The sequence below is a fragment of the Scardinius erythrophthalmus genome, assembly GCF_964197995.2.
Source record: "Scardinius erythrophthalmus genome assembly, chromosome: 11".
NCBI classification, from domain to species: Eukaryota; Metazoa; Chordata; class Actinopteri; order Cypriniformes; family Leuciscidae; genus Scardinius; species Scardinius erythrophthalmus.
In genome coordinates this window covers 6437485-6463932 of record NC_138231.1, presented here as the reverse complement: position 1 = coordinate 6463932, position 26448 = coordinate 6437485, and the positions used below count along the sequence as shown (strand labels likewise).

Sequence of the window (26448 nt, the reverse complement as noted above, 5' to 3'; positions counted from 1 at the left end):
CATTGATATAACACTCGTTCCTTTCACGACTGCAGTATGACTCATGTAATGGCAAAGGTTATTTTCATATCTGTGGCCACCATCCATACTTCACTTGTGTGACTAGATTAACCATACGTTACAGATATCTGGTCTGTAATAATGTTTTCAAACGTTATTTATACATCATTCATGATGCTTTTGTACCGTAACTGTTTCAGAGTGTTCAGAGAACATTCAAAAGTAACATTCCCAAAATGTTTGAAGAATGATCAAATGGAATGTTTCCGTAATGTTCACCTAAATATAAGCTATGTTCACAGAACATTTAGAAATAACGCTTTCATAATTACACAATTACTTCTTGCTTTTATTACTTTTATCTGTCTTTGACATGTTTAGCAATTATTTTTGCTATTTTCAAAAGCTTTTTTTAAGTATTTTGCCTCTATTGCACACCCAGACGTTCAATCTTAAAATATGAAAATCAATCATAAAAAATAATTAGGCCTATTAAAACTTTAAAACTATGAAGAAAATCAAGCAATAAAGTATTAAATAAATATTTCATAAATGTCATAAGCTAAATAATACATTTGAATAATATGTGAAAATTTATATACACAACAATTTTGCAAATAAAAAAGTATTCAAAAGTTAGTGTAGGAGACAACAGTGAAATATGAGACAAGTGATGTGTGAAGAAAACAAAGACAAATCAAGGAAAATATCACTTGTCATGGAATATATTATTATGCTAATTAAGTCAAATTATGCAAAAAAATATTATCCTATTATTTAGGATACAAATATGACAGCTATGCAAATAGCCTCAGCAAGACAAAATTGTTTTGTCTAAAAAAAAAAATATTTAAATCCATTTCCAACCCAGAATGCTGCGAAACATAATACGCTGTTAGACAAGAGGTAAAAATTACATTACAAATGGAAATGTTCATGACATTTCAGGGTGGAAAAAATGAATATGACAGAATTATTCAGTGATGCACCTTCTTATTTTCCACAAGGCAGTTAAAGAAACACTCATTTATCACAATGAAAGAACATAAACTGCTAATAGACTGCATGTAGCGTGACATCCACTGCATTCATTTCATAACTCTCGGCCCAAAATGTCTTCCTAATTTCACCAATAATAGAGTGAAATCGATGACCAATCATCACCCAAACGCTCTATTCATAGCCTGCGGTTGTCCTTGAGTGCAGGTTGAGAGTGTGTTAAGAGCCGTATAGTGTTACACCCTGATGAAACACAAGGACGGTTGAAGGAGAAACTCAGGAAACAGACAGTGAGTCATGAGCTGAGTTTACAGCCGTAAATCACTCCACTATCTCTCAAAGCTGGATATCCGTGTCAATGAAACAAGTGTTCAACGGTACACGTTCATCTGAAATATCTTATATCAATAAGAGCTGTGACAGAATGGAAGGTAAAACAGTGCTGACATAATCTACATTTCTGTTTCTCAGACTATGAAAAAAAAAAAATGAAAGAGCCTTGAATACATTGAGGGCCATATTGTGTTTATGCATGACAAAAGCCAAAGATTCTGTGTTCTAAGTGTGTAATTTAATCATTGCATAAAAATGAATGGCATTTAAAGGGGTCATGAAATGAGAAATTAAATTCGCCTTGATCTTTTCACATAAGAGGCTTTTGTACCATTGAATGTCCTCCTCATTATAAACAAAGCATTTATTTAATCAAGGTCCAAAAATGGCTCATTTTGATAATGAGGGATCTGTGACGTCAGAGACATTTACATATGACTGCCAGAGCAGTCGTATACATCATCACACCATAGTGTCACCCCCCGCCCACTGCCGTTTAGTTGCTTAACGGCCGACGCTTGCCTACACTGGATCAGAGTGTCCGTCAAAAGCAAATTATAATGACTGACGCTGTCTATACTGGATACAGTCTACAGAACCCAGTTCAGTTTCTGACATACCTCACGCTCGAGTCTGCTGACAACAGGACAAGAGTGAAAGAGCGTTCGCTTTGACACGTCCAGTTTAAACAGCTGGTTTGTGTCTCTGTAGAGACTTCAGCATCAGAAACAAGTTGATGGTTTATTTTAATGGCGTCCCGGATCGTGTTGGAGGAGCATAGCATTTGACTGCAGATGCAAACGAGGCACAGCGTAATGGAGATTTCGCAAAGAAACTTTGGTTGAAATTATGGTTTTAAATCGATAAGGTTTTCAAAACACTTACTCATGTGCAATAGCGAGTGGGCTTATCCTATGCAATGACGTTAGCCAATAATAATAGAGCTTGTTTACTGACAAGCCTTAAAAGATCCCCTTAAAAGCAGATAATTTCAGACAGAGGGTTAGAATGAGGGTTAAAAATATAAATTTGCCTACATACATATGTTTTGTTTGTTGTTTGCAAAAAACTTTATTAACATTATATGTGAACATCAAGAAACATTAAAATAATACAAAAACCCATGACATGATTTCTTTAAAATGATTTCATAGTGAATTTCACCACTGCTATAGTTTGGAATATTTGTGATGCTCAATTTAATTTAAGGCTATTAAAAGGGAAAAAAGGGCACATAAGCAATGAAGCCATGACATATTGATTATCATAGGAGCTCCACACATGTTGAGGCAACGGATGCCAAGAGCTGTGCTTGTAAACATCACTCCCCTGGCCTCAAGAGGCGCGCTAGCGACTGACACTAACGGCTACGGTCATTAGCGTCCTTATTAGTGCACCCGCCGCCGACGCCGGAGACTCAGGTTTGAATCCCACCCTGACAGAGACGAGTAGGAACCGGTTACATTTGATGCCATGAACCAGATGGGAGTGAGGTTTAGGAGGGTGAGTGTAACAGACGTAGGCCAGTAAGAGCTGTGCTTGTAAACATCACTCCCCTGGCCTCAAGAGGCGCGTTAGCGACTGATGCTAGTGAACCCAATACAACAAAAATCTGCATTGACGCCTCAGTCAGCGCTACAATACATTCTTTTCCAATCGTTTTACAAAAGTACACCTTTAAGAAAAGGTTCTATATAGAATGTTAAAGGGTTCTGCAAAGCGCTTTATAGAACCTTTTAGAGGTTCCCCACTATGGGATCATTTTATGGATGTAATTTTATTTTTTATTCATTTTTTGTTTTATTTTTAATTAAATGTTATGAATTAAACAGCTTGTAAACCAAATGAAATAATCCTTTTAACATGCATGTATTATGCAATCATTTAAGACACATTTTTGGCAAGATGAAGAACCCTATAGGGGAATCCCACTGAACCTTTTTTTCTAAGAGTGTCGGCTCCAAAAACAGGATAAAAGCTTCCAAACCTCCTTCTTTGTTCAAGTGTATTGACATTAAATGCTTCATGATGGTCATGTAAATTCAAATGGAAAGAAACATGCTCAGGAAGTTAAAGAGTTTAAACCCTGTCCTCTTATACAGGACATCATTACACACTCACATTGCAGCTGCTGAGAAATTGCTGGTCATCTTACAGGCGCATATTGAGTTTCAAGCAGTATTGTCCATGATAACATTTATTTTGAATTGAGATGGAAGAAACTGCAACCACAGAGGAACATTGGCCTGGAAGTATGTTTGACTGGAAGACTATTAACAATGTGGTTGAATCTAAAACCAGGCAGAGATTCACGTGGTTATTTTGAATTAAAAGTCACTCCGGTCCAACATGCTGTTGTTTTCCAGAAAAAGGGATTGAATTCAGAGCAACGGTGGGTCAGTCAAGGACAACATTCCCGATTCCAGCAATACAGGAGGAAAGCTATGACTGCAGCTCATAACCAGAGCATTTAAACACTAACTGGTTGTTTTGGTCACTTTGGTGGCATCTACTGAAACCTCCAATATAAATACAGAAGATATTTTCAGAGTTTGGGTTTGTTTGGGTTCCTTCAGTCCACTATAAAATGTGGAAATATCTGCTGCCATTTTTGCATTTTGTTATAGCATCTGTAATATTTTAATAATTCCCCTATATATCAACCGAATGAAAACAAATTCCCAAACCCCATAATGGTTAAATATTTGCTCCTTGAGGCTAGATGTTATGTTGTCAGCTGTTTACTGCGGCAAATTTGGATTCTGACAGCCTATTTCAGTATAGAAACAAACATTAAAGTCCTGACAAAAAAAAAAGTTATACTCAAAAGTTAAACAATAACAAAAATATATCAATTAATAAGAATGGATTTTAATTGACAACTTGCCCTGAAAAAAAAAAAAAAACATACAGTGTATATATATACACACATACACATTTATATCAATAAAAATGGAAAAGGAAATATAAAAATATCAAAACTACACTGTAAAAATTATTTTCATGATTTGTTATCGCAACTTTTTCCTTTTGTCAAATCAACTTGATAATTAAAGTGGTTCAGATAACATAATATTTTGAGTTTCTGTTGATTAAACCAATTTCCTTCTTTGTATTAACTCAATTTTTTTATTTCAATGAACTCACAATTTTAAGGCAACCAGGCTACTTAATTTTTTTTAAGTTAAACCAACAATTATTTTACACAAAAAAGCCTTAAGCCTTAATTTTAAGTACAGTCAACTTGGATGCTTAATTCAGTTCAACTTGAATTACATTTAACTGACTTTAAAAAATGAGTTGAATCTTGTATAACCTATGACAAAAGTTGAAAATTAGCTTATTCTGATGAGTTAAAGCGATGTAAAAACATGTTGTCATAACTTATTGATCACATAAAAATGATGCGTTGAATTGTAAAATATTTAAACATAGTTGAAAGTACAATAATAGTTGCCTCTACATATATGATGGTAAAAATATATTAGAATTTTTGTGTTGAAGACTCAAATAGCTACTGAGAGATATAGTCCTTGTGACTAGTAGTCCCAGTCTCACTTCTAGGCAGGCCTCAAGGTGAGAGAAAACTACTCAATGCCATTATTGTGTGTGTCAGGCAAGTTACCGTTTAAAAAGTGTTTCACCACACCACTTCTTCCTGATGTCTTCCTTGTTACAAGCATTCAGGGTTTATTGGCGTTAAGTTCAGCGTGAAAGTGTGACCTTAGCATTCCTCCTCACGGTTTCCTGCTTTCCCTCCGACACTCAACAAGATTTCCAGGCCAACATGTAGGCTACCATAATGCACTGAGGCAGATGTGGCTCCATTGTTTTTAGCCGGGGGAGAGGGAGGCTTTCTGTAGCTGTCTGGATTTGAAAGCGTGCCGGGTTACAGCAGCACAGACGCCGTGGCGGAGCTCCAGAGGTAAATGGAAAACCACAGTCTCCGGTCCACACAAGTGCAGCATGAGTCACCGGAAGGAGCCGCGTTCTTGCAGAACTCATTAAGGGAAATGCAAGGCATATGGATTTCCTATGTCAATAAAGCGTGCTTTGGCAGACCACGCAAACCCCCTGGTGAATCCTGGAGGACTAACACACAGAAAATGCCTAAACTTGCATCTGATTAGCATGATAGATCATGACTCGAATGAATAAATAAAGAGTCCAGTTTTCTATCAACAGATCATTAATAACAAAGACGGGACGGGTTTTATGAAACCTCACGTTGTGCGTGAAATGGGACCGCCGTTGGGAAAACATCTTGGCAGTGGAAGCTTTGGAAATGCCTCTGTCACTTTTAGTCAGTTTAAACTTGACATGTTCTTACTAGTAAGGAGGGGTTCCACGTTACTGCACTGTATTTCCATGTCTGTGTTTAGTTTTCAGTGTCTAGGTTTTGTCCAGATCAAATTAATGCAGGGGATCAAATGTAACCGTGCAGCGCCCGGACATGCATACCAAACTCAGGTCCAGTTTTCCATTATCAAGTAAACTGTTTGCAACAGCGCCATCTGGTGGACATGAGCTAGTAGGTTTCTGCAGGTTTTATGAATGTAAATTTAAAGTCCCCATGAAATAAAAATTGAAGTTTTTTGTCTTTTAGTATGAATATATTAGCCTTACTCTTATCTGTAAGATAGTGTGCTCCAAAACAATGGCAAAATTATCATTTAGAAGATATAAGCATTTAAAACTTACAGCTCTCACTTCCGCCAATATGGATCAATGATTTTGATGACATCATAATGCACTTCAGCTTCTCATTAGATCTTCTGTCCAATCAAATACTCTCTAGAATCTGAAGCTCTGCCCCCTACACTATAAATAGACGCTGAAGTTGCAGCTGAAAAATCGGTCACTTGTTCACACATTTACTCTTTCCTACGTGGTGAATGGCACATAGTGCATTATATAGGGGATAGTAAATGATTCAGACAGTGTAAATGTGCTTTCCATTGGGGCGAATGAAGTCTGGTTTCACGTTAGTATCACGCAAACCACCGCAGCCAGTCTGCTCCGGTCCAGAGACACGATACACAGAGCGCATCATATGCACGAGTCGGCGGAGACCAGAAAACGTATCCGTTCATTTGAATTCTGCAGAGAATGCTATATTTTAAAGCAATATGGAGGAGATTAGGAGGAGAAACGGTTAGAGGAAACTGCAGCTTTACCGAGCTCAATGGCTCATTTCCATTGCACAAAATGTTATTTATACTGGAAAAAGGTTCTTTAGATTATAAAATGTTCTTCTATGGGATTCTATGTTTTTAAATTCCTTGCATTGTGAGAGTGGGATACATTATTCACACATAGTTTATACATGGCATATTGCATACATTTTATTGCAATTCCTATGCCTAGTTTCAAAGACATAGCTTAAGCCAGAAGTAGGCCTTAGTTAAATTAGGACATATCAACATGCTTTAGAAAAAGAAAAGAAAACATTACTGGTGTGCCTCTTTAGACAAAACAATGGCACTGACTGATTGTAAGATATATCAGTGCAAGTTACTTTCAGTTAAACCAGCTCAAACATGCATTTTAGTCTAGGCTAATGTTAAAATATAAAATAATAATAAATAAAAAAATTAAGTTGCTACAGGCTTTAAATAACGTCAGAAAATGTGTTTAAAACGTAGCGATATAATTTTGAATGATTCAATTCTGAGCCCATTCCTTATAGCAGAGGTTTACTGCCAGTAGCTCTGTAATAAAACCTAAAACTAAGCTTGTTAGGCTTCATCTATATTCTTATCTCTGCCCATCTGTGAACATGAGTCTTGAAGCTGTTTTGGATTGTATTTGAAGGCCACACAAATCCCTATAGACCTGCACTTGTACGGTCTGAGAAACATGGAGAAAAATAACTGCTGACTGGTCTTTATTTCCCCCCCAAAATGCATGCAGATTATAGCAAATTGCAGACCTCCTTGTATGCATGCACAGGCAAGAATAGTAACAGGGTGGTCACAGTAGTTTACCCATGAACTCGGTTGCCCTTTAGTATTTTAAGAGCAATATCTTATTTAGCAAAGGTCACAAGCCACAGGCACAGAGTGGGTGGCTGGTTGTGTTTACAGCATGAGCAATATTTTCCCACCCCTGACATGTCTTTAGAACTCTGACCAAAAAAATAAAAAAATAAAAAACCTGTAGGGCAAGTTATGTAGAAAAATCCAATCTGAAAATGTAAAACATAACCTGATTGGAGGAGTTATTCAGCTTTCAATGATGCATGAAGTAGCCAATAAAAAGCTCTGCAGTAATGATAATAATACAAAAATTCAAAATCAGACAAAATCATCTATCCATACAAAACAAAACATTAGTTAATAATAAAAATAAAATAATATTATGTATTTGCAGTTTTACATTATTATAATTTTACATTTTATTTGATTAATATTGCATTATTTACTTAAATAAAATGTTTATTATTATTATTATTATTATTATTATTATTATTATTATTATTATTATTATATGGAGTGATTTAACAGACAGAATGTGATTTTAAAATACACCATACATCCTATCACGAATCAAGAGAATCTCTAAAAGAATAACTCAATTTCCCATGATGCCTTCTGCTCTAGTGTGCGCTGAGTGCGCGTTCTACCGGAAATACTCTTGTTGTGCCTGTGGATTTGATTTGTACAGGGCTGCCGTTTTACTGGCCTTACGGTAAGAAATCTCCAGCCTGCAATGCAAACCCTCCTTTCACGGCATGTCACCGCTGGACATTAAACATCTGATCGAATCACCTGTATTTCTCTCTCAAGTTTCACTAGCTCGGTTGCTAATACCTGAAGATCAAAGCTAATGATGCTAACTGCTTTAGCGTCCCCTCTTATTTTCTCTTGACGGTTTTACTCCAAAGCAGATAAATGAACACGTAGCATAATTAGGTGAATAAAAGAAGTATAAATGAGACTAAGAGAAATTGGTTTATATATTTTGTGCCGTTACCATGACCTACTAAGTTATAGTTTTAAGCATGTAAGTTACAATAACCGACTTAACATAGCTAAAAAGGCTTTAGTACAGAAATACAAGGGTTATATTCATTTTATTAATAAAAAATTAAAAAAAGAACTCAAAGTGATTTATAAGGTGTTTAATAGTCTGTGTTTGTAAAAAGAAAATACACATTTGTGACCCTGGACCACAAAACCAGTCACATGGGTCATTTTTTTTAAAATTGAGATTTATACATCGTCAAAGCTGAATAAATAAGCTTTCTGTTGATGTAGGCTATGGTTTGTTAGGATAGGACAATATTTGTCTTAGATACAACTATTTGAAAATCTGGAAACTAAGGGTGCAAAAACATCGAGAAAATCGCCTTTAAAGTTGTCCATTTATGTTTGCGATTGTGCTGCATTCACTCACAAAAATAAATGTTTTATATATTTACGGTAAGAAATTTACAAAATATCTTCATGGAGCATGATCTTTACTTAATAGCCTAATGATTTTTGACCTAAAAGAAAAATCGATAATTTTGACCCATACAATGTATTGTTGGCTATTGCCACAAATATACCCGTGCGACTTGTGACTGGTTTTGTGATCCAGGATCACATATATAGAAATTTGTCACAGTAAATGCATATATATATATATATATATATATATATATATATATATATATATATACATACATATACACGTATGTATATTTGATAAATGTGTCTGTTACTGACTTGCCTTGTTTATGTTGTGGCAGCTGCAGAAACCAGAGAAGATGAGTGATGGATGTGTTCAACTGCAATCCAACTGTCACCACAAAAATCTGCTCAATGCCATGTGGAAGCTGAGGACCATGGGAAACCTGTGCGACATCACGGTGCAGGTGGATTTTCAAGGAGAGCTGGAGGAGTTTGAAGCCCATCAAGTGGTCCTCGCCGCATCCAGTGGTTACTTCAAATCCCATCTCTTATCTAATGACCAATTGAAAAAGATTTTCCTGTGTGACATTTCACCAAATGCGTTTGCAAAGTTCTTGGAGTATGTGTATTCTGGGAAAATGGAGGTGGAGAAAAGTTACATCAGTACCGTATTACAAATGGCAAATCTCTTGAAGTGCCCAGACTTAGTGGATGCTTGTGAGGCTGAAATTCCCAGCACCGTTTCAGCTGAATCTCTGCAGAAAGATGACGTGGATTCAAATACTACTCAAGTCAAGACGAAACAAGAATGTGTGAAAAGAGCAATAAAGAGAAAAAAGACCGTAAAAGTGCCTGAAACTGTGAAGGAGTCGGAACCGGACGTGCACGGCAGGAGAAGCAGCAGGTTAGCCGGTCGCAAAGTCTCTGTGGACTTCCCTCTGAAAAAGTCATCAAAAACATTTGATGATTCTGACACAGCAGCAGAAGAAGAACAGACGTCACATGACCCAGAAGCAGAACCATCCCAGGCCGCTTTGGGTGAAAAAGACGCTTGCGATGACATTGGGCCCGAGTCACCTCACGATGTGCCTGAGGAAGACCCTCAAGAATCAGACTACCTGCCCAATGAGGAAATGGACGAGGCCGACGAAGCCGAGAAGGAGATCAAGAAAGGAGCGTCAAAATACAGGTGTGAAAAATGCAGCCGCTCCTTCTACTACGAGAAGAGCTTCCTGAAACACTTGAAGGTCAGCCACGGGGTTCAAATGGACACCTCGTTCCGCTGCGACATCTGCGAGCAGACGTTCGCCAACCGCTGCAACCTGAAAATCCACCAGCGGCACGTGCACAACGACGAGAGGCTCTTCCCCTGCGACGTCTGCAACAAAACCTTCAAGCGCAAGAAGGACGTGACCCGCCACAGACGGCAGGTGCACGAGGGCGGCACGGACAGGCACTTCTGCCACATCTGCGGCAAATCTCTGAGCTCCAAAACGGCCCTGACTCTGCATGAGAGGACGCACTCGGGGGACAAACCCTTCAAGTGCGACGAGTGTGGATCCAGATTCTCCCAGAGTTCAGCCCTCAAGACACATCAAAGGTAGTGGGCAACATATGGGATGCACTAGTTAAAGGTGGTATCAGCGATTTCAGGCCCAAACATAAATGATCACATTCATCTAATATTTCGCTAGCTGCACGCCCCATAAGCATGCTGTCAAAAAAACGCGTCTCTCTAGGTAGCCTAGGCTCTGAGATCTGCACACAAAAACAGCTGTTTTCAGTCTGTTTGGCCAAACAATCAAAACCCAAACAAATAGTGTTCCAACCAATCACCGACAGGGGCGGGTGTTGTGAGGTTTTCGCGTGCAGCCGTGCACGAGCGCAAAACCTCACAACACCCGCCCCTGTCGATGATTGGTTGGAACACTATTTATTTTGGTTTTGAGTGATGTTGATGCCAACTGTTTTTGTGTGCAGATCTCAGAGCCTAGGCTACCTAGAGAGACGCGTTTTTTTTGACAGCATGCTTATAGGGCGTGCAGCTAGCGAAATATTAGATGAATGTGATCATTTATGTTTGGGCCTGAAATCGCTGATACCACCTTTAATCTGATACGAACCGCAAACCCTAAATATCAGGGTGCTATATACATGAATGCTACCTAAAGTTGGCTCTTTAAGTAAGCAGCCATTCTTTCACAATTTGAGCCTGATGAATCTTGACATTGTCATCCTGGAATATGGGCATGATGTGCCTTCTTATATACAGTAGTTGTTTAAGAAATGAAAGCTACACACACCATCCATTAGGGTTTGAAGAACTGTTGCCAAACATATAACATGCTCGAAACATCATAATCACTGCAGTAATGATCCAATCATAGACGCTTAAGTGTTTGCCAATTTAAATCCAAAAAAAAAAAAAAAATGGCCGGGCAGTGTATAATATAATATAAAATCTATTATAATATAAATTAATAAAATATAGCATATAATATTTAATATAATATGATGGCCAACATTTTGACAAAAAATACGGTTCACCTCTGGTGAAAAAACAACAATCAAAATACATTTTAGAATACCAGTGCAGAAAATGCAAATTGGTGCAATCATAATTGTTTAAAAAAGTACTAAATATTGCAAATACTGAAATAGTCAGAGATTCGTAATGCACCCCTGATGAACATCTTGTGTTGCGCATTTACTATTTATTTACACATTCCATCTTCTATTTTTCCAGGATCCACACTGGAGAGAAACCTTTCGCCTGTGACCTCTGTGGTGCCAGATTTACCCAGAACCACATGCTGTCCTACCACAGAAGATGTCACACAGGTGAGCCAACTGGTTCTTGTTATTGAAAGAGAAATAATATGATGGCAAAAGATAATGACTCCCTCTTCTCTAGGGGAAAAGCCGTTCATGTGTGAGAACTGTGGGAAGAGCTTTGCATCCAAAGAATACCTGAAACATCACAACAGAATCCATTCAGGATTCAGACCCTACAAATGTGAAACCTGCGAAAGAGCGTTTGCTCAGAGGAACTCCCTCCACCAGCATATGAAAATACACACAGGTATTCTAATATTGCTGTGCATTTCACTCAAGTACAGTAGTGCTCAAATGCTCTCTAATGTGACATAAAACGTATTGAATATAAAATAGTTGCAAAAGCAGTTTGATGAAAGGCACCAATGTGCAGTAAATAATTGCATTTAATTTAGTTCATTAGCATGTTCAAAGTATAGTATAGTTCAACAAGCAATGCACAACTGATGTACAGTCACAGGTGTGAGTATATTTTACTATAGGGACGATCATTAAAACCAGAACCTCCTGTTTTGGCTCTGCTTTCTTCACAGGTGAAAGGCCGTATCATTGTAAGGACTGTGATAAGCAGTTCACTCAACTCAACGCCCTGCAGAGACATCAGAGAATCCACACCGGAGAGAAGCCGTACATGTGCAGCATGTGTGGAAGAACGTTCACAGACAAATCCACCGTGCGCCGACACACTATGGTAAAAAACCTGCCATTTTACAGTACACAGCACGGTTTTATAAGTGGGTTTATAGCGCCTCTAAAAATATTCATGCCCATGGGCTTTCAGTTCATTGCATTACAACATTAAATCATGATGTATTTTACTATAAATGGTGGAAAAAGTCCGGAAAGGACTTTTATAGGTGCCAGTATGCCAACTAAACCTGTTACTGATGTTTCCTAACTTTTGAAAGATATTACTTTTATTCTGCAAGGATGCATTAAGTTGATCAGATGTGACAGTTAATACTTTTATAATGTTACAAAAGATTTCCATTTTAAAGAAATGTTGTTCTTTTGAACTTTACATTCATCAAAACTTCCTGAAAAAAACGTATCAATTTCCACAAAAATATTAAGTAGCACAACTGTTTTTTAACATTATAATATTTTTTAATATTAAAATTAGAATGATTTGTGACACGGAAGACTGGAGTAATGATGCTGAAAATTCTGCTTTGCAATCACAGGAATGAATTACATTTCAATATATATATATATATATATATAAAAATGTAAAATGTTTTATTCAGTATCTATATGCTGCCTCTCGGGCAGATCATTCAGAAGTATGGCCTAAGCTATCATTGTTACGCAGACGACACCCAGATTTATATCAGCTCTCAACCTGATTTTAATTCTTCCTCTTCGAAACTGTCTGATTGTTTGCTGGAAATCAAAGGGTGGATGAAACTCAATTTTTTAAAACTAAACTGCTCCAAAACGGAAGTCTTATTAATTGGAACTTCAGTGAATGTTGGTAAATGTAAGGATTTTAGAATCTCAGTTGACAATACCCAGCTGTCCCCTTCTGACCAGGTTCGTAATCTGGGTGTGATCTTTGATGCCCAGCTTACTTTTAATTCACATTTTAAAAATATAACGAAGGTGGCTTTTTTTCACCTGAGGAACATAGCACGTATCAGACCGTTTCTCTCTAGGCCTGATGCAGAGAGGCTTATCCATGCCTTTATCACATCGAGACTTGATTATTGTAATTCTCTTTTTGTGGGTCTACCAGCAAACTCTATTAAGAGGTTGCAATATATCCAAAACTCGGCCGCACGCGTCTTGACTCACACATCCTCACGCCATCACATTACACCAGTGCTCCAGCAATTGCATTGGCTTCCAGTTCAGTCACGTATTGATTTTAAAATTCTGATTTTAACTTATAAAGCTGTACATGGGTTGGCTCCGGATTACATCTGTGATTTGGTTACACCATCCATTCCTGCTCGTTCTCTCCGCTCTGCTGTCTCTCTCTGTCTGTTTCAGCCTCGTTTTAAATTAAAACTATGGGGGGAAGAGCCTTTTCCTGTATTGCGCCAAAGTTATGGAATACTTTACCTGCACCCATCAGAAATGCTCCTTCGGTGGATTGTTTTAAGAAACTTCTTAAGACTCATCTTTTTACTACTGCTTTTAATTTATAAATTATTATTATTATTATTATTATTATTTTTTTTTTTTATTTTTTTTTTTACACTTGTTCTGATGCAATGTTGATTGTTTGATTATTTTGCTTTGTATCCTGTAGCGCTTTGAGTTTGAGAAAGGCGCATTATAAAATAAATTTATTATTATTATTATTATTATTATTAAAAAAAAGTAAAAAAAAAAAAAAAAAAAAAATTATAATAATATTACTGTTTTAACTGCATTTTTTACTGCAAGTAAATGCAGCCTTGGTGAGCTTAAGAGACTTCTTTCAAAAACATTAAAGTTGGCATGAAATCAAAATTGACACTATTTACTTTGTTGGCGCACATTACTAGTCTCGTGGTTATCAATTCATCTGTGCAAATTCATCCACAAAAATATTTAATCAAAATCTGAAAATATACTTCCCCTCTGGAATGGCCTTCCTTAATGGAACGCCCACTTTTCTAGATCCAATCAATTCCCAGCAGAAAAAAAAAAACTAGCCACGCCTTTTATTTTTCTCATTCGATATTCAGTTTCATTCTGAAAATACTTCACAATGCTAAAGTAAATTTGGCCGCAACTTCCAGTTCATGCAGACTTTAAAAAAAAATCTTACCGACTCCAAACTTTTAAACGCTAGTGTAATTCATGCCTAAATGTGTCCATGAACACATTAGATCTTTTATTCCACTCTAGAACACAATAAATCTGTTAGCAGTTACTCAGAACACACACCAGTTACAGCTATTTATAATCATCAAACTCTCATCACATTAATTACATATCAATAAGTAGGGATTTAGTGTTGTGCATTGAATTGGGACTTAATATAATCAAACTTTTTCCATATGCAGACTCATGACAAACAAACTCCATGGAAGAACTTCCTGGTTGTTTTGGAGGGGAATGTTGAAAACAGAGCCAAGAAACCGAAGGGCTCTTCTCAGAAAAAGGACAAGGCAGCGGAATCTGTTCCCGAAGCTCAGGATCATCAGAGCAACACAGGGTTGACTGTATCCGGAGAACCCGTGACCATTTCCGGAGACTGGGCCGGACCCGGAACCATCGCGCTGGTCAGCCACAGCGCCCTGGGCGGCCTCACGGTCATCCAGACCGAAGTGCCCGCGGGAACACAACTGCAGCCGCTGGTCACCACGGACGGCACCAGCGTGATCTCCCTGGATGCTTCTGCGGTCGGGATGCCCATGACCGTTCCCTTTTCCATCCCCATTTCAGTCGCACATTCCATCAGCGTCTCGCCGGCGATATCCGGTTCTGTGCCAATCACAGTCACCAGTCACGTTTCAGACGCCATATTGGCTCCAGCAACGGCAGCCGCAGCATCAGGAGCCGATAAAACCGAGAACGTTCTGGCTTCGGCTGCGGATGAAGAATGTGTAGCGGTCCAGTCTGTTGTGCTTGAGGAGACGGACTGTGCAGACATCCAACAGGAAGATGCTTCAAACACCATAGAAGTCTCAGTGGAAGTGGATGCCGAGTAGATTATATCAACTCAAAAAAACAATCAAACATTGCTTCAAATTATCAATGTAAATACTTTTTTGCGTTATGAGTGGAGAAATTATCTATAAATGTACTTAAATCACAATGTTAAATTCTTCTCTAGTTTGTTTCTGACAACATAATATACAATTTCCCATTCCACTTCTTATCATTGAACTGTTTTTTTTTGTGTTTCCTGTAAAATCAAATACTAGCTTTTCTTTCCTCAGTAATGATTTTTACTGATATTTATTATGCTCAACACTACAAATACACATTTCAAATGATGCAGATGCTTTGTTTTTTAGTATCCTATTATGTGTATAATGATTTGCAACCATGATAACACTCCCTAAAATCATCCAATAAAGTGTCTATTGAATTCAGCCTCCTTTTTGTCTTTTAGATCAGAGATGCTCAAACCAGGCCAAAGTTGGCCCATGATGACCTTAAAAAAAAAAACATGCCATTGAAACATAATTATTAAGGTTTAAAAAAAAAAATTGTTTTAATTTTGGATTGATGTGTTGAGACAAGTGAATAATATACAAGTGAATATAAGTAAAAATTTACATTTTAATATAATAGCTTGATATGTCCTTCAGACTGAAAATATATGTTTAATATAAATACACTCACTTATATACACTACCGTTCAAAAGTTTGGGGCCAGTAAAAATCTTTTTTTTTCTGGAAAGAAATGAATACTTTTATTCAGCAAGGAAGCATTACATTGATAGTGTGAAAAAAGTGTCAGTTAATACATTTACAATGTTTTAAAAGATTTGTATTTCAATTAAATTAATATTAATAATAAGAAATGTTTCTTGAACAGAAAATCGGTGTATTAAAATTATTTCTGAAGGATCATGTGACACTGAATCATGCAATGATGCTGAAAATTCAGCTTTGATCACAAAAATAAATTAGATTCACATAGAAAACAGTTTTTTGAAATTGTAATATTTTTGTTTTTAATGTATTTTTGATCGAATAAATGAGACTTCTTTCAAAAACATTAATTAATCTTATCGACCCCAAACTAAAATATATATATATATATATGGGCCTATATAAATAAATATTCTTATATTTACTTTCCATAACTAGCCGTGTGATTTGATCATGTCCACAGCACAAGCAGCGCAGGAGTCACTCGTCAAAATGTAACACTGAGAATACGTAGTAGTGATGCTAGGCTTGGCGAACACCAGTATTTAGACAGAAACCGACAGAACTGAATCATGCACCCATTTCAGTATTGGTTTTTATTTCTGTACATTCTCACAGACATTCAGTAAAGACATCAGTTGCTCTGTGGGAAAGTACATCGTTTGGTACGTCTTCATGGCTTCTTAAAAACTCTAGAATATGGTAAAGTACAGACGTCACGACACATGAAACACAGAATGACATGCGCTGCTAAAGACCACAGGAGTGGAGAGTACATGAGCTTTGCATTCACAACACGACACACACACATAGAGCATGTTAATAAAGGTTATACAAGGATTTTACAAACGCATCAATTGCTTTGCTGATGGAGATGCTGATTTAACTTAGACGGTGTAAAAATAGATTTGAACTAATATTATTAGAGTAATAATGTTTATTTCGGACTAATTATAATATTATTACAGTAATAATACTCTGACTAATAATAATAATAATAATAATAATAATAATAATATTTCAGGTAATAATTACATTAAATAAATATATTAAAAGTAAAATTTCAAAGAGTGGATAGAAAAAGAAATCATTTCCATCAGGTATGACACGATTTTGTAAGAATTTAAATTCCAATTCAAAATGGTGGATTATGGGGAACTGAAATTCTCAGTGCTGCATGAATTAAACATGGCCGACAGCTGCATTTTGACGCCTGCATGCCAACTAGTGTGAGCAGACTACAAAAACTGCACAAATAAAAACAACATAAAGGTCAATGTCTAAATAACATTAATCAAAATACACAATCCTGCAGCACTGACTCAATAATTATATCTGTACAATTCATGCAGCTCTAGCACGTTACAATTCAGTGACTGTTGTGAAATAACTCGAGGACTATCTCAAATTCCCATTGAAATCCTCTAATATCTCATGAACTGGTTCGCTCCGTGTTTCCAGAAATACCCTCGTAACGCAACAGGGAAACCAGAGCACATCTTTCAACTGCTGTGCTAAATTTTGATATGTGCTATACTATATAACTGGATATCAATGTTAACAGTACAGGCTTATAAGTATATTCTCTAGAAATGTTGTAGCAATACATTTTGACATACTGTTTTGGGAAACCTGGACTTGGCCATTGCACAAAACTGATGTAAAATGGAAGTGGGGAAAGAGTGTGCCATGCAGTGGGTGGTCCAGATCATTTTAGGTCGCCCTCGTCGTCGCCCTGAATGGTCTTCTTGATCCGCAGAAGCATGGTGGTGTGCCACTGGTCCAGGCGTGAGATGGAGTCAAACTCCTTCACCTGAAAGATGGAGAGAAAAACTCTTATCGTCATCATATATAGAGGAACTGTGGAAGAATGAACACTACTATCATTAACTAAAACATTTCTGAAATAAAACAAATATTAGTTGAAAAACATAAATAAACTAAAATGTGAAAGGCAATAAACTGAAATAAGTTTAGGTTGAAGCACTAAAATTATCAACTAGAAACAATAAATTAAACCTAAATAGCAATGTTTAGATAAACTAAGAATATAAAAAATTAAAGCCAATTCAAAATATTAATAAAACTAAAATGAGATTTCTGTGCCATTAGTGTCGCCAAAACGAAATGACAACCTAGTAGACAGTCCCGTCCCGGACTTATGTCATTGGTTGAAATATTAAGTATTTTTACATTGCAAAAAATTCAATGAAATGTATTTTTTACGAATAAAACGAGATGTTAAGGTGGAGTCTTACCGCTTCTGTGAAAGCCTCTGCGTTTTGCTCCTCATGGGCATCTAGAAGTTTCTGGAAGGACAAAAACTCTTATGTTTAATGTTAATGTTTTTTTAAGGTTGCATTGCCTAGACTAAAAGAACATGCTGTTTCTCCACACATAAAAACATTTGTAATGTATTCCGTTAATAGACATCATTATTACAATATCAAGGGCAATAGTCGACAATAATAATAGTGCAAGCCTTAATAACCTGTTATGAGTTCCTGTTTTTTTTATTTTACAATTAGAGGCCAAAGGTGATATCTGGAGGGGATATTTGTTTTTAATGACCTTACAAGTTCGATTAAACCATCAAAATATATATATTTTTTCATATTTTAAATATGAGGAAAGATACAACACTAAACCTGGTCATGGTTGGCGCATGTTGCGTTCCCAAATTAAATTATAAGCGACTCAGTGAATTGAAACTGAAATTGAACACAGTGCTGTGCTCTGAAACATGCAGCATGTCAGACTATTTATATCATTTTATATCACAACCATTGCGATTTGATGATCGCACTAAACCATATCACATTCTCACAGCCATGCTTTATTAATTCATAAAAAAATGACCAGGCAACTGTCAAGTAACACCATTCCAGCCGCGATTCTTACTCACATTTGGTACTTTGAACACTGACTAACATGCTAATAGTGTCCCGCAGTTAGCGGTGCGATGATGGTGCATGAAATAAATGTATTAGAAAACGCAACATTTTGCAGTTTATTTAGTAATTAATCACATCAACCCCAACCATGTGTTTCTCTGATTTACGCAATTCACGTGGCTCATACTTTTCAGGTCGGAAAATATGGAAATCCGTACATAAAAAAAAAAAAAAATCCCATCCGTGAAATACTGCACTTTAATGGAAAACTTAATTGAAAGAGTCCTTCAATGTAAGCAGACTTGATTTTTTTCTGCTTTACCCACTAGTCTAATCCACCCTGATTAAAAATTACAAGTCACAAACTCTACAATCACAAACCTTCAGAAGTTTGCATTCTCTTGAATCTGAGAAGGCTGGAAACATCTCTTCATACTTTCCAATAGCGAGCTACAACAGAAGAGAAATCATACACATCATCTGTATCAGATCTCCATATCAATCTGCACATCCTCAACTGAGAACTGACCTTTGCGTTTAGCTCGTCCACGATGAAGTGACACAAAGCAGCTTTGAAGAAGTATTCTTTGGCGCTGTATTTCAGAAGTGGATTGTCCATGGTGTTGGATCCAACCTGTTCTCTCACACACACACACACACACACACACACACACACACACACACACACACACACACACACACACACACACACACACACACACACACACACACACACACACACACACACACACACACACACACACACACACACAGTGATTTAGCAACTGCTGGTGAGTGACTAAGCAATGTTGGAGGAGATGGACAGATGGCATACCTGCTCATAAATCTCTATTGCTTTGGCGTACTGTTCTAACTGAGCGCTGTATGAAGCCACCTTCAGCAGACACTTGTTTGCAGAGCTGTAAATTAAGCAAATGGACCATATCAAATCTTAAACTAATAATCAAAATGCCTTAATCATAAAACCTCTCTTTAGAAACAAATGGGGAAAACACAAGACCTCGGTTAAGAAAGCTTACCTGTTTGATTCCTCTCCTTTGTAATAGTCAGCCGCTTGTTCATAATGTGCAATCGCCTTTGGACAACCAGAAACAGAATCATCTTAACCGGTGACAAAATACTGTTCTGTTTAACATCAAGTGTTTACATCCACAACAGATAACTAGAGCAGCGCACTATTAGAAAACAACTTTATTAAAGGTTATAAAATCTGTTTTAAGAGATAGCACGCTATTTTTAAACACTTATTATGTATTATTTATTAATAATACTTTATTAAGAATAATAAATTATACATTACAATAATTTATAATCAGTCATTATTATTATTATTATTATTAATGATGGTTGGTTAATTGTCAATAATAATATATTACTTTTTATTTTTATTATTATTAAAGCAAAATTCTAGGCTTTAATAATAAATAATACATTATAATAATTGTATTATCAGCAATTATCATCACCATCATTAATAATAATAATAATGGTTGCTTAATGATTTATTATTAAACGCTTTGTTTGCATATTAAACGTTTGCGGTTTAAGAATGTGCATGTAAATGTGTTCATTTATACTTCAAAGCTTCGCGGTGGCAAGATATCGAACTGGCTAAAATGTATTTTAAGATGATGTAAACTTCAATCAACATTCAAATGCAGTTTATGAATATCTGTTAAATTAGGAATGTGTTTTATACTTAATTTAGTTTTAAGAATTCAATGTCCAACAGAATATAGAAAACCATTTTACATTCTCAGTATATGCTATTTAAATAAGACAATTTAGTGTTGGGTTACACTAAATGACATGTTTGTACCTTCTCAATGTCCACCAGCTCTGACTCGTACACCTCAGCGATTGTGATATGATGCTTGGCTGCGATGGTGAATCTTCCCTGAGGACAGAACAGAAGAGATATTACCAAATGAATATTTCATTCAGTATCCATCAAGCTTTTCTAATCTACATGCTTTGCCGATTATACATATTATAAGCCTCATCTAAGCCCCTTTCACACAGAGCGTTGATCCCAGAAAATTGCCATAGAGTTGCTAGAGTGTCTTCTGTGAGTGTGAACGCAAACACGTCCCAGGACTGATACCGGGATGGGGACCTAGTAACATTGCTGGGATCAGTCCCGGAACGCGCCCTGTGTGAACAAAAGGCAGGACCAATGGCATAAGGGGTGTGTCGTAGTGATGACGCTGAAGCTGAGATCATTCGCCAGCTTAGTGGAACGGTATGCGATGCGCTAGTTTACAATAATAGCCAAACGCAGAACCATTATTTTTCCCAGCAGTCTGAGGACAACAGCGCCAGGTCAGCAGTCTCACACCGCTGTTGGGGTGGAGCTTATAGCGTCATTAAAGGTAGGTTTAGTGGTTGGGTGGGGTTTGCATTCGTTAAAGGGTTAGTTCACCCAAAAATTAAGATTCTGTCAGTAATTCCTCTCCCTCATGTTGTTCCAACCCCGTAAGACTTTCGTTCATCTTCGGAACGCAAATGAAGATATTTATGATGAAATCTGAGAGCTGGCTCACTCCTTCATAGGCTGCAAGGTAATTTCATCTGCCGGCCCAGAAAAGTTAGTGAAGATAACTTAATTTGTGTTCCGAAGATGAACGAACGTCTTGGAACAACATGAGGGTGAGTGATTACTGACAGAATTATCATTTTTGGGTGAACTAACCCTTTAAGGTTGAGTTTATAGTTCAAGTGAAGGATAAGGTTAGTGGTTGGGGTGGGTTTCACGATCGTCAGCACCACTAACATCAGGTCTGACGCTGTTGTCCTCAGAGTGTGGTTCTGCAGATAGATATATCAATTAGAAAAAAAATGCATGAACATGGTTTCTTCTTGAGAGAGAAATCGCAGATCATAAGCAAACTTAAGACGATGCAGAGATATTACACATCACATCCTGATGTCACGTGTCTTTACGGGATGCGTGTGAATGCATGCATAGATTCCAGGAAATCACTGGCAGTGTGAAAGAACCGAAATCTGATGATCCCAGGACACATTATCAGTGTATTTTCCGGAATCTCAGTGTGAAAGGGGCTCTAGTGACTATGAAATTTCTCCTAGATTTCGGAATCCTTTACGGTCTCATTATTCTGTTCAAATGTTCTGTGGGAGTTTCTGCTGTGATAGTTGGTGGGTTGCTGGACAGCTAAAAGGTGAATTGCAGTTTAAAATGCCCCCAGATGACAACAGAACACAACCTGACTGAACATTATATGAAACTGTGATTTTTGACTGCTATAAAAACATCTTACCATGTCTGTGTAAATATCAATGGATGCGTTTAAGCACTTGATAGCCTCTAATTGCAAGCATTAAAGAGAAGGAGGAGGAAGAGTTAGACAGTCAGACTTATGATCAATGATATGGAAATAAAACAAAATGTATTGAATTCTAAGGGCAATTTTTGTCTACTTGGTGAGAGATTTTATATATATATAAAATGTATAGGCTAATTAGTCACATGTAATTAATTTGATTGACATTTTAATCAAATGACAGCCCATATTAACATAAACATTTTCTATTACATACATGGCTACACTGCTGAATTATTGTGTCTAAGGAACCATTTACATTTTCATACACTGTATTCATATGCAAATTTTCTCTGATTTGTTAGTGGTCAGTGGCGTCGTTTCTACCTACAAACTTCAGTTCCAGTGCTGTTATTGTTAACTAAAATTATTAAAAAGTAGTTTCATTAATTAAAATAAATATTAGATGATATTTTTTTTACTTAAAACTGAATAAAAAAGTAATAAAAAAAAGACAAAAGCACACAAAATGACTAAAATTTAAATACAATTTCAAAATTAAAACTAATATTAACTATTAATACATACTAGTATATAATATTTAAACAAACACCACAGAAACAATTGTTTTATAAAATCAGAATCATTTAGTTAAAAGGTACAATATGTATCTCTAGCGTTTAAAAAACTAAACTGCATGCATTTTGCGGAATAACATTTTGTTTGGTTGTGCTTCGGCTCTGTGTGTCTGTGCGGATGAATATGGTTATCCTGCTGCTCATCAAACATTCACTACTACTAGGTTTTAGATAGAAATGATGATGTATTGACTCATTATTTAAATCTTGTTCATTTTGAACAGAAACACAGTTACATAGTGTACCTTTAATGAATCCATTCAGCAAAAAATGATAGGATGAAATGATTCTTGTTTGAGATTTGCTTTAAGAACAAATTTCGGATTACTTAATGCATCTCAACAGTCAGCCCTCATCCAGTATTCTCCTCTTGAGATGCATCAACAATCATTCAGAATAAATCAGCTCTGTGATTGTCATGACACTGGGGGTTATGATCTGTGTCCTCACCATGTGGATCGGCCTTCTTGAAGGCGTTTCCCGCATCGACGTAGCTGGTGGCCGAATCGTGCTTATTCTGAAGCTGCATGTGAAGTCTGGCCGCCTGACAGAAAGCATTGCCTGCAGCTGGGTACAAACACACAAACCTCATCAGTGCGATATGAATATGAATAATACTTCCTGTAAATTACAAACAAAGCCGTTTCAATATTCAAGATTCCACTATAATAACTTGCATTGATGAGATAATAATTCAGAAATATTAGTTGGCTAGTGACCATTCAAACTATTTGAATGCGTGTTACATAATGACCTTTTAAGCATTATATAATACAATAATGATTGTTAAAGGTGAACGATGTAATTCCTGCACCACTAAAAAGCACATACCACTCCAGTTTTTGGCCATTTTGAACATGTTGGCTGCTCTGGCGTACATCTCACAAGCCTCTTCCACTTTCTGATTTCCCCTGAAAGATGTGAGAAAATTCAGTTATGGCTTTTTGTCTATTTTAATATCTTAATGCTTAAATTATAATGTTTGTCAAATAAATCTACAAGAAAGAAGTTATATGCTTTATAAATGTTGGTCAGGATTTACAAGTAAAATTTGGTTGTATACTGGATTAAGTCAGAAAAGTATAGCTGGTAATAAACAGAAAGGCCTAGATAACGTGTGTCCTGGTGGGAATATTCAATTGGGTCAGTTTTTGAAATGCCTCATTTAATATTAATCAAACCAATTTTAATTAACTCCATTTCACAACATAGTAGGTCAGAGCTTGTTTACAATAAATAACACTGAATATGTGCTTATATGATCGAGGTATCAATAAAACATCAGCTTATTCTTTTTTTTCATATACTGTATATATACTTTTATTCAATATAAGTAAAGTGTCATGACGTTCCTACTCGAATGCATTAACTAATAATGTTTTGACCATTGTGCTCGTACCGTGATACTGTGTGTCTTAGTATTATAATAGTGAAATAAAAACCAGCAAATGTATGTAAATACCGCAGCCACTGCGCCACTACTGCGCCAAACACACAACTTCACTTACTGGGACAGTCATGAACCCACATCAATTATTATTATTATTAATATTTGATATTTTATTAAGTCATTATGATCACTGCAAATAAATTCAGCTATCTTTTATAATAAACAAGCCTTTTTTCTATCGATTGATGCGCAAAGCGGCCTGTAACAGCTTGGGTCCCTTTTACAATAAAATTCATGTATATTTTTAATTTGCATGACATAAACAGTCAGTGTTCACTGGTAAACCTAAAACCAAAGCTAGACAACATTATCATACTGACTATATGCTATTTTTACGGACTAACGTTAGCAGACTGATCGGATAAACAGGGAAGGAGGCATCAAGCTTACCCAAACATTCCCCCTAAAAAAGAGCCGGAAGACTTCACTTTCTTGTCGGCGTCAGCCATAAGCTGAATTGCCTCTTTTTCTTTCCCGGAATTGTCCATTACTTCTGTGGTTAAATGAACAGATAAACGATAAAATATATTTGTCGCTTATCTGCTAGCTTCTCTCGCGCTCTGTCACTATAGCAGCGGGGATTATACTGTCACAGCGTTTCTTAAGCGTGGGCGTACGTCCTCAATCGGGGCATTATGGGATTTCGAGTTCTGCGAGCGCACGGGAACGAACTTCCTGTAAACAGAATCGAGTACAAATAAACTACAACTCCCATACACACGTATAAACACGCGTTACGTAATATTGCAATTATCGTACCTTCACTTTTATAAATTTAGGGTTATACTAACAATTTTAACTAAATATCTTAAATAATTTGTAGTCATTTTAATCAATTTACTTTTTACTTCAATTAGATTTGTGGTTTAGTGTAATTAGTGTATGTGAGGATATGTATTGTGGGCTTAATTTTGGTATGGCTTGTAGCCTTATGGGTTTACACAGCTCAAATAAAATTTGCATTTATAGAAAACATGCCTCATTGAAGGGTAATAATCAGCAAGAAGCTTCTTTACACTGCCACTGCAGAATATTATAATGAAAAATATAATGCTCGTTCCATACTGAGCACTAGATGGCATTGTAGATCAGCAGACTATTCACTACAGGGAGTCGATGGCTGAAACATTGAAAGTAGCTCATTTGGCCTATTAGTTTTCTTTTTATCACAAAATCAAAATGAACTAATACAATTTCCATCTTTACTAACTGTGAGTTTAGTATTTTATTCAACTTAGACATATTGGGACATAAATATGTGCTGCATAACAGGAATAACCACACAAATGTGAAAATCCAAGCTTTTAACAGTATAGCCTACTGGCACAGTGTGCAAACAGAGAGAGAGAAACAGGCTGAGGCAGAACTTTATAGTAGCGTATACACTGTCAAAGCTCAAATAATGTACAGAATACAGCAAAATAGCATCTGTAAAACCGCATTCTTCCATCTTAAAATTATATCTAAATTACGACAAATGCTTTCAATAAAAAATACGGAACAGTTAGTTCGTGCGTTCATGACCTCAAGGATAGATTATTGTAATGCTCTTATGGGTGGTTGCCCTGCACGCTTAATAAACAAACTACAGCTGGTCCAGAACGCAGCAGCTCGAGTTCTTACTAGAACCAGGAAGTATGACCATATTAGCCCTGTTCTGTCAACACTGCATTGGCTCCCTATTAAACATCGTATACATCTTTAAATATTGCTGATTACTTACAAAGTACTAAATGGTTTAGCTCTGCAGTACTTGAGTGAGCTCTTAACGCATTATAGTCCTTCACGTCTATTGCGATCTCAAAATTCCGGCCAGTTGATAATACCTATATCAAAATCGACTGCTGGTGGTAGATCCTTTTCCTATTAGCACCAAAACTCTGGAACAGTCTTCCTAACATTGTCCGGGAAGCAGACACACTCTGTCAGTTCAAATCTAGACAAAAAATGATTATTAGATTATTAGACCGCATAAATTAGGTCAGCCGGAACCGGAACACTTCCTATGACACCCGATGTACTCGTTACATCATAAGAAGAATGGCATCTACGCTAATGTTAGTCTTTCTGTTTATTCCGAGGTTTACTGAAGTCAGTTGGATCCGGGCTGTATCCAGATCAGATGGTGGACCTGCGCCTGGACACGACCACAACTCATCCCTGAGGTGCCAGCCTCATCCGCCCTGTGAAGGCCTCATCGACACGACAGCCATCGGCACTGATCCCCAACAAACTCGTCTCCATCCCGGCGTGATGACTCCGGCTTCCAACCAGATGGAA

At 36.8% G+C, this 26448-nt stretch overlaps 2 protein-coding genes across 3 annotated transcripts; one reads left to right on the top strand and one right to left on the bottom strand.

The window, feature by feature from the left end:
* Positions 1-7946: 7946 nt before the first annotated feature.
* Positions 7947-15594, top strand: gzf1 (GDNF-inducible zinc finger protein 1). Of its 2 annotated transcripts, none has more exons than XM_081378945.1 (6): positions 7947-8022; positions 9068-10329; positions 11476-11570; positions 11644-11811; positions 12098-12255; positions 14561-15594. In XM_081378945.1, the coding sequence occupies exons 2-6, from the start codon at positions 9086-9088 to the stop codon at positions 15206-15208; spliced, it is 2313 nt and encodes a 770-aa protein (XP_081235071.1). In that variant the 5' UTR covers positions 7947-8022; positions 9068-9085; the 3' UTR covers positions 15209-15594. The 2 variants fall into 2 exon arrangements, with proteins under 2 accessions (XP_081235071.1, XP_081235072.1); XM_081378946.1 differs by having other exon boundaries at positions 8011-8246.
* An 871-nt stretch (positions 15595-16465) lies between these two features.
* On the bottom strand, positions 16466-24775 carry napbb (N-ethylmaleimide-sensitive factor attachment protein, beta b). Its single transcript, XM_081379638.1, has 11 exons — positions 24559-24775; positions 23550-23629; positions 23169-23285; positions 22078-22124; positions 20616-20693; positions 19816-19871; positions 19611-19695; positions 19305-19409; positions 19157-19225; positions 18140-18190; positions 16466-17694 (listed from the first exon to the last, which is right to left on the bottom strand). The coding sequence occupies exons 1-11, from the start codon at positions 24654-24656 to the stop codon at positions 17590-17592; spliced, it is 891 nt and encodes a 296-aa protein (XP_081235764.1). The 5' UTR covers positions 24657-24775; the 3' UTR covers positions 16466-17589.
* Positions 24776-26448: the final 1673 nt, after the last annotated feature.

What these genes read in the sequence shown, in the direction of transcription:
- napbb (XM_081379638.1), bottom strand. Translation starts at nt 24,656, where the DNA reads ATGGACAATTCCGGGAAAGAAAAAGAGGCAATTCAGCTTATGGCTGAC. An exon ending in TTTTTAGGGGGAATGTTTGG is followed by an intron (nt 23,630 to 24,558) that starts GTAAGCTTGATG and finishes CACATCTTTCAG; the next exon opens with GGGAAATCAGAAAGTGGAAG. An exon ending in CAATAGAGATTTATGAGCAG is followed by an intron (nt 19,410 to 19,610) that starts GTATGCCATCTG and finishes GTGAGAGAACAG; the next exon opens with GTTGGATCCAACACCATGGA.
- gzf1 (XM_081378945.1), top strand. Translation starts at nt 9,086, where the DNA reads ATGAGTGATGGATGTGTTCAACTGCAATCCAACTGTCACCACAAAAAT. An exon ending in CCACAGAAGATGTCACACAG is followed by an intron (nt 11,571 to 11,643) that starts GTGAGCCAACTG and finishes CCTCTTCTCTAG; the next exon opens with GGGAAAAGCCGTTCATGTGT. An exon ending in CCGTGCGCCGACACACTATG is followed by an intron (nt 12,256 to 14,560) that starts GTAAAAAACCTG and finishes TTCCATATGCAG; the next exon opens with ACTCATGACAAACAAACTCC.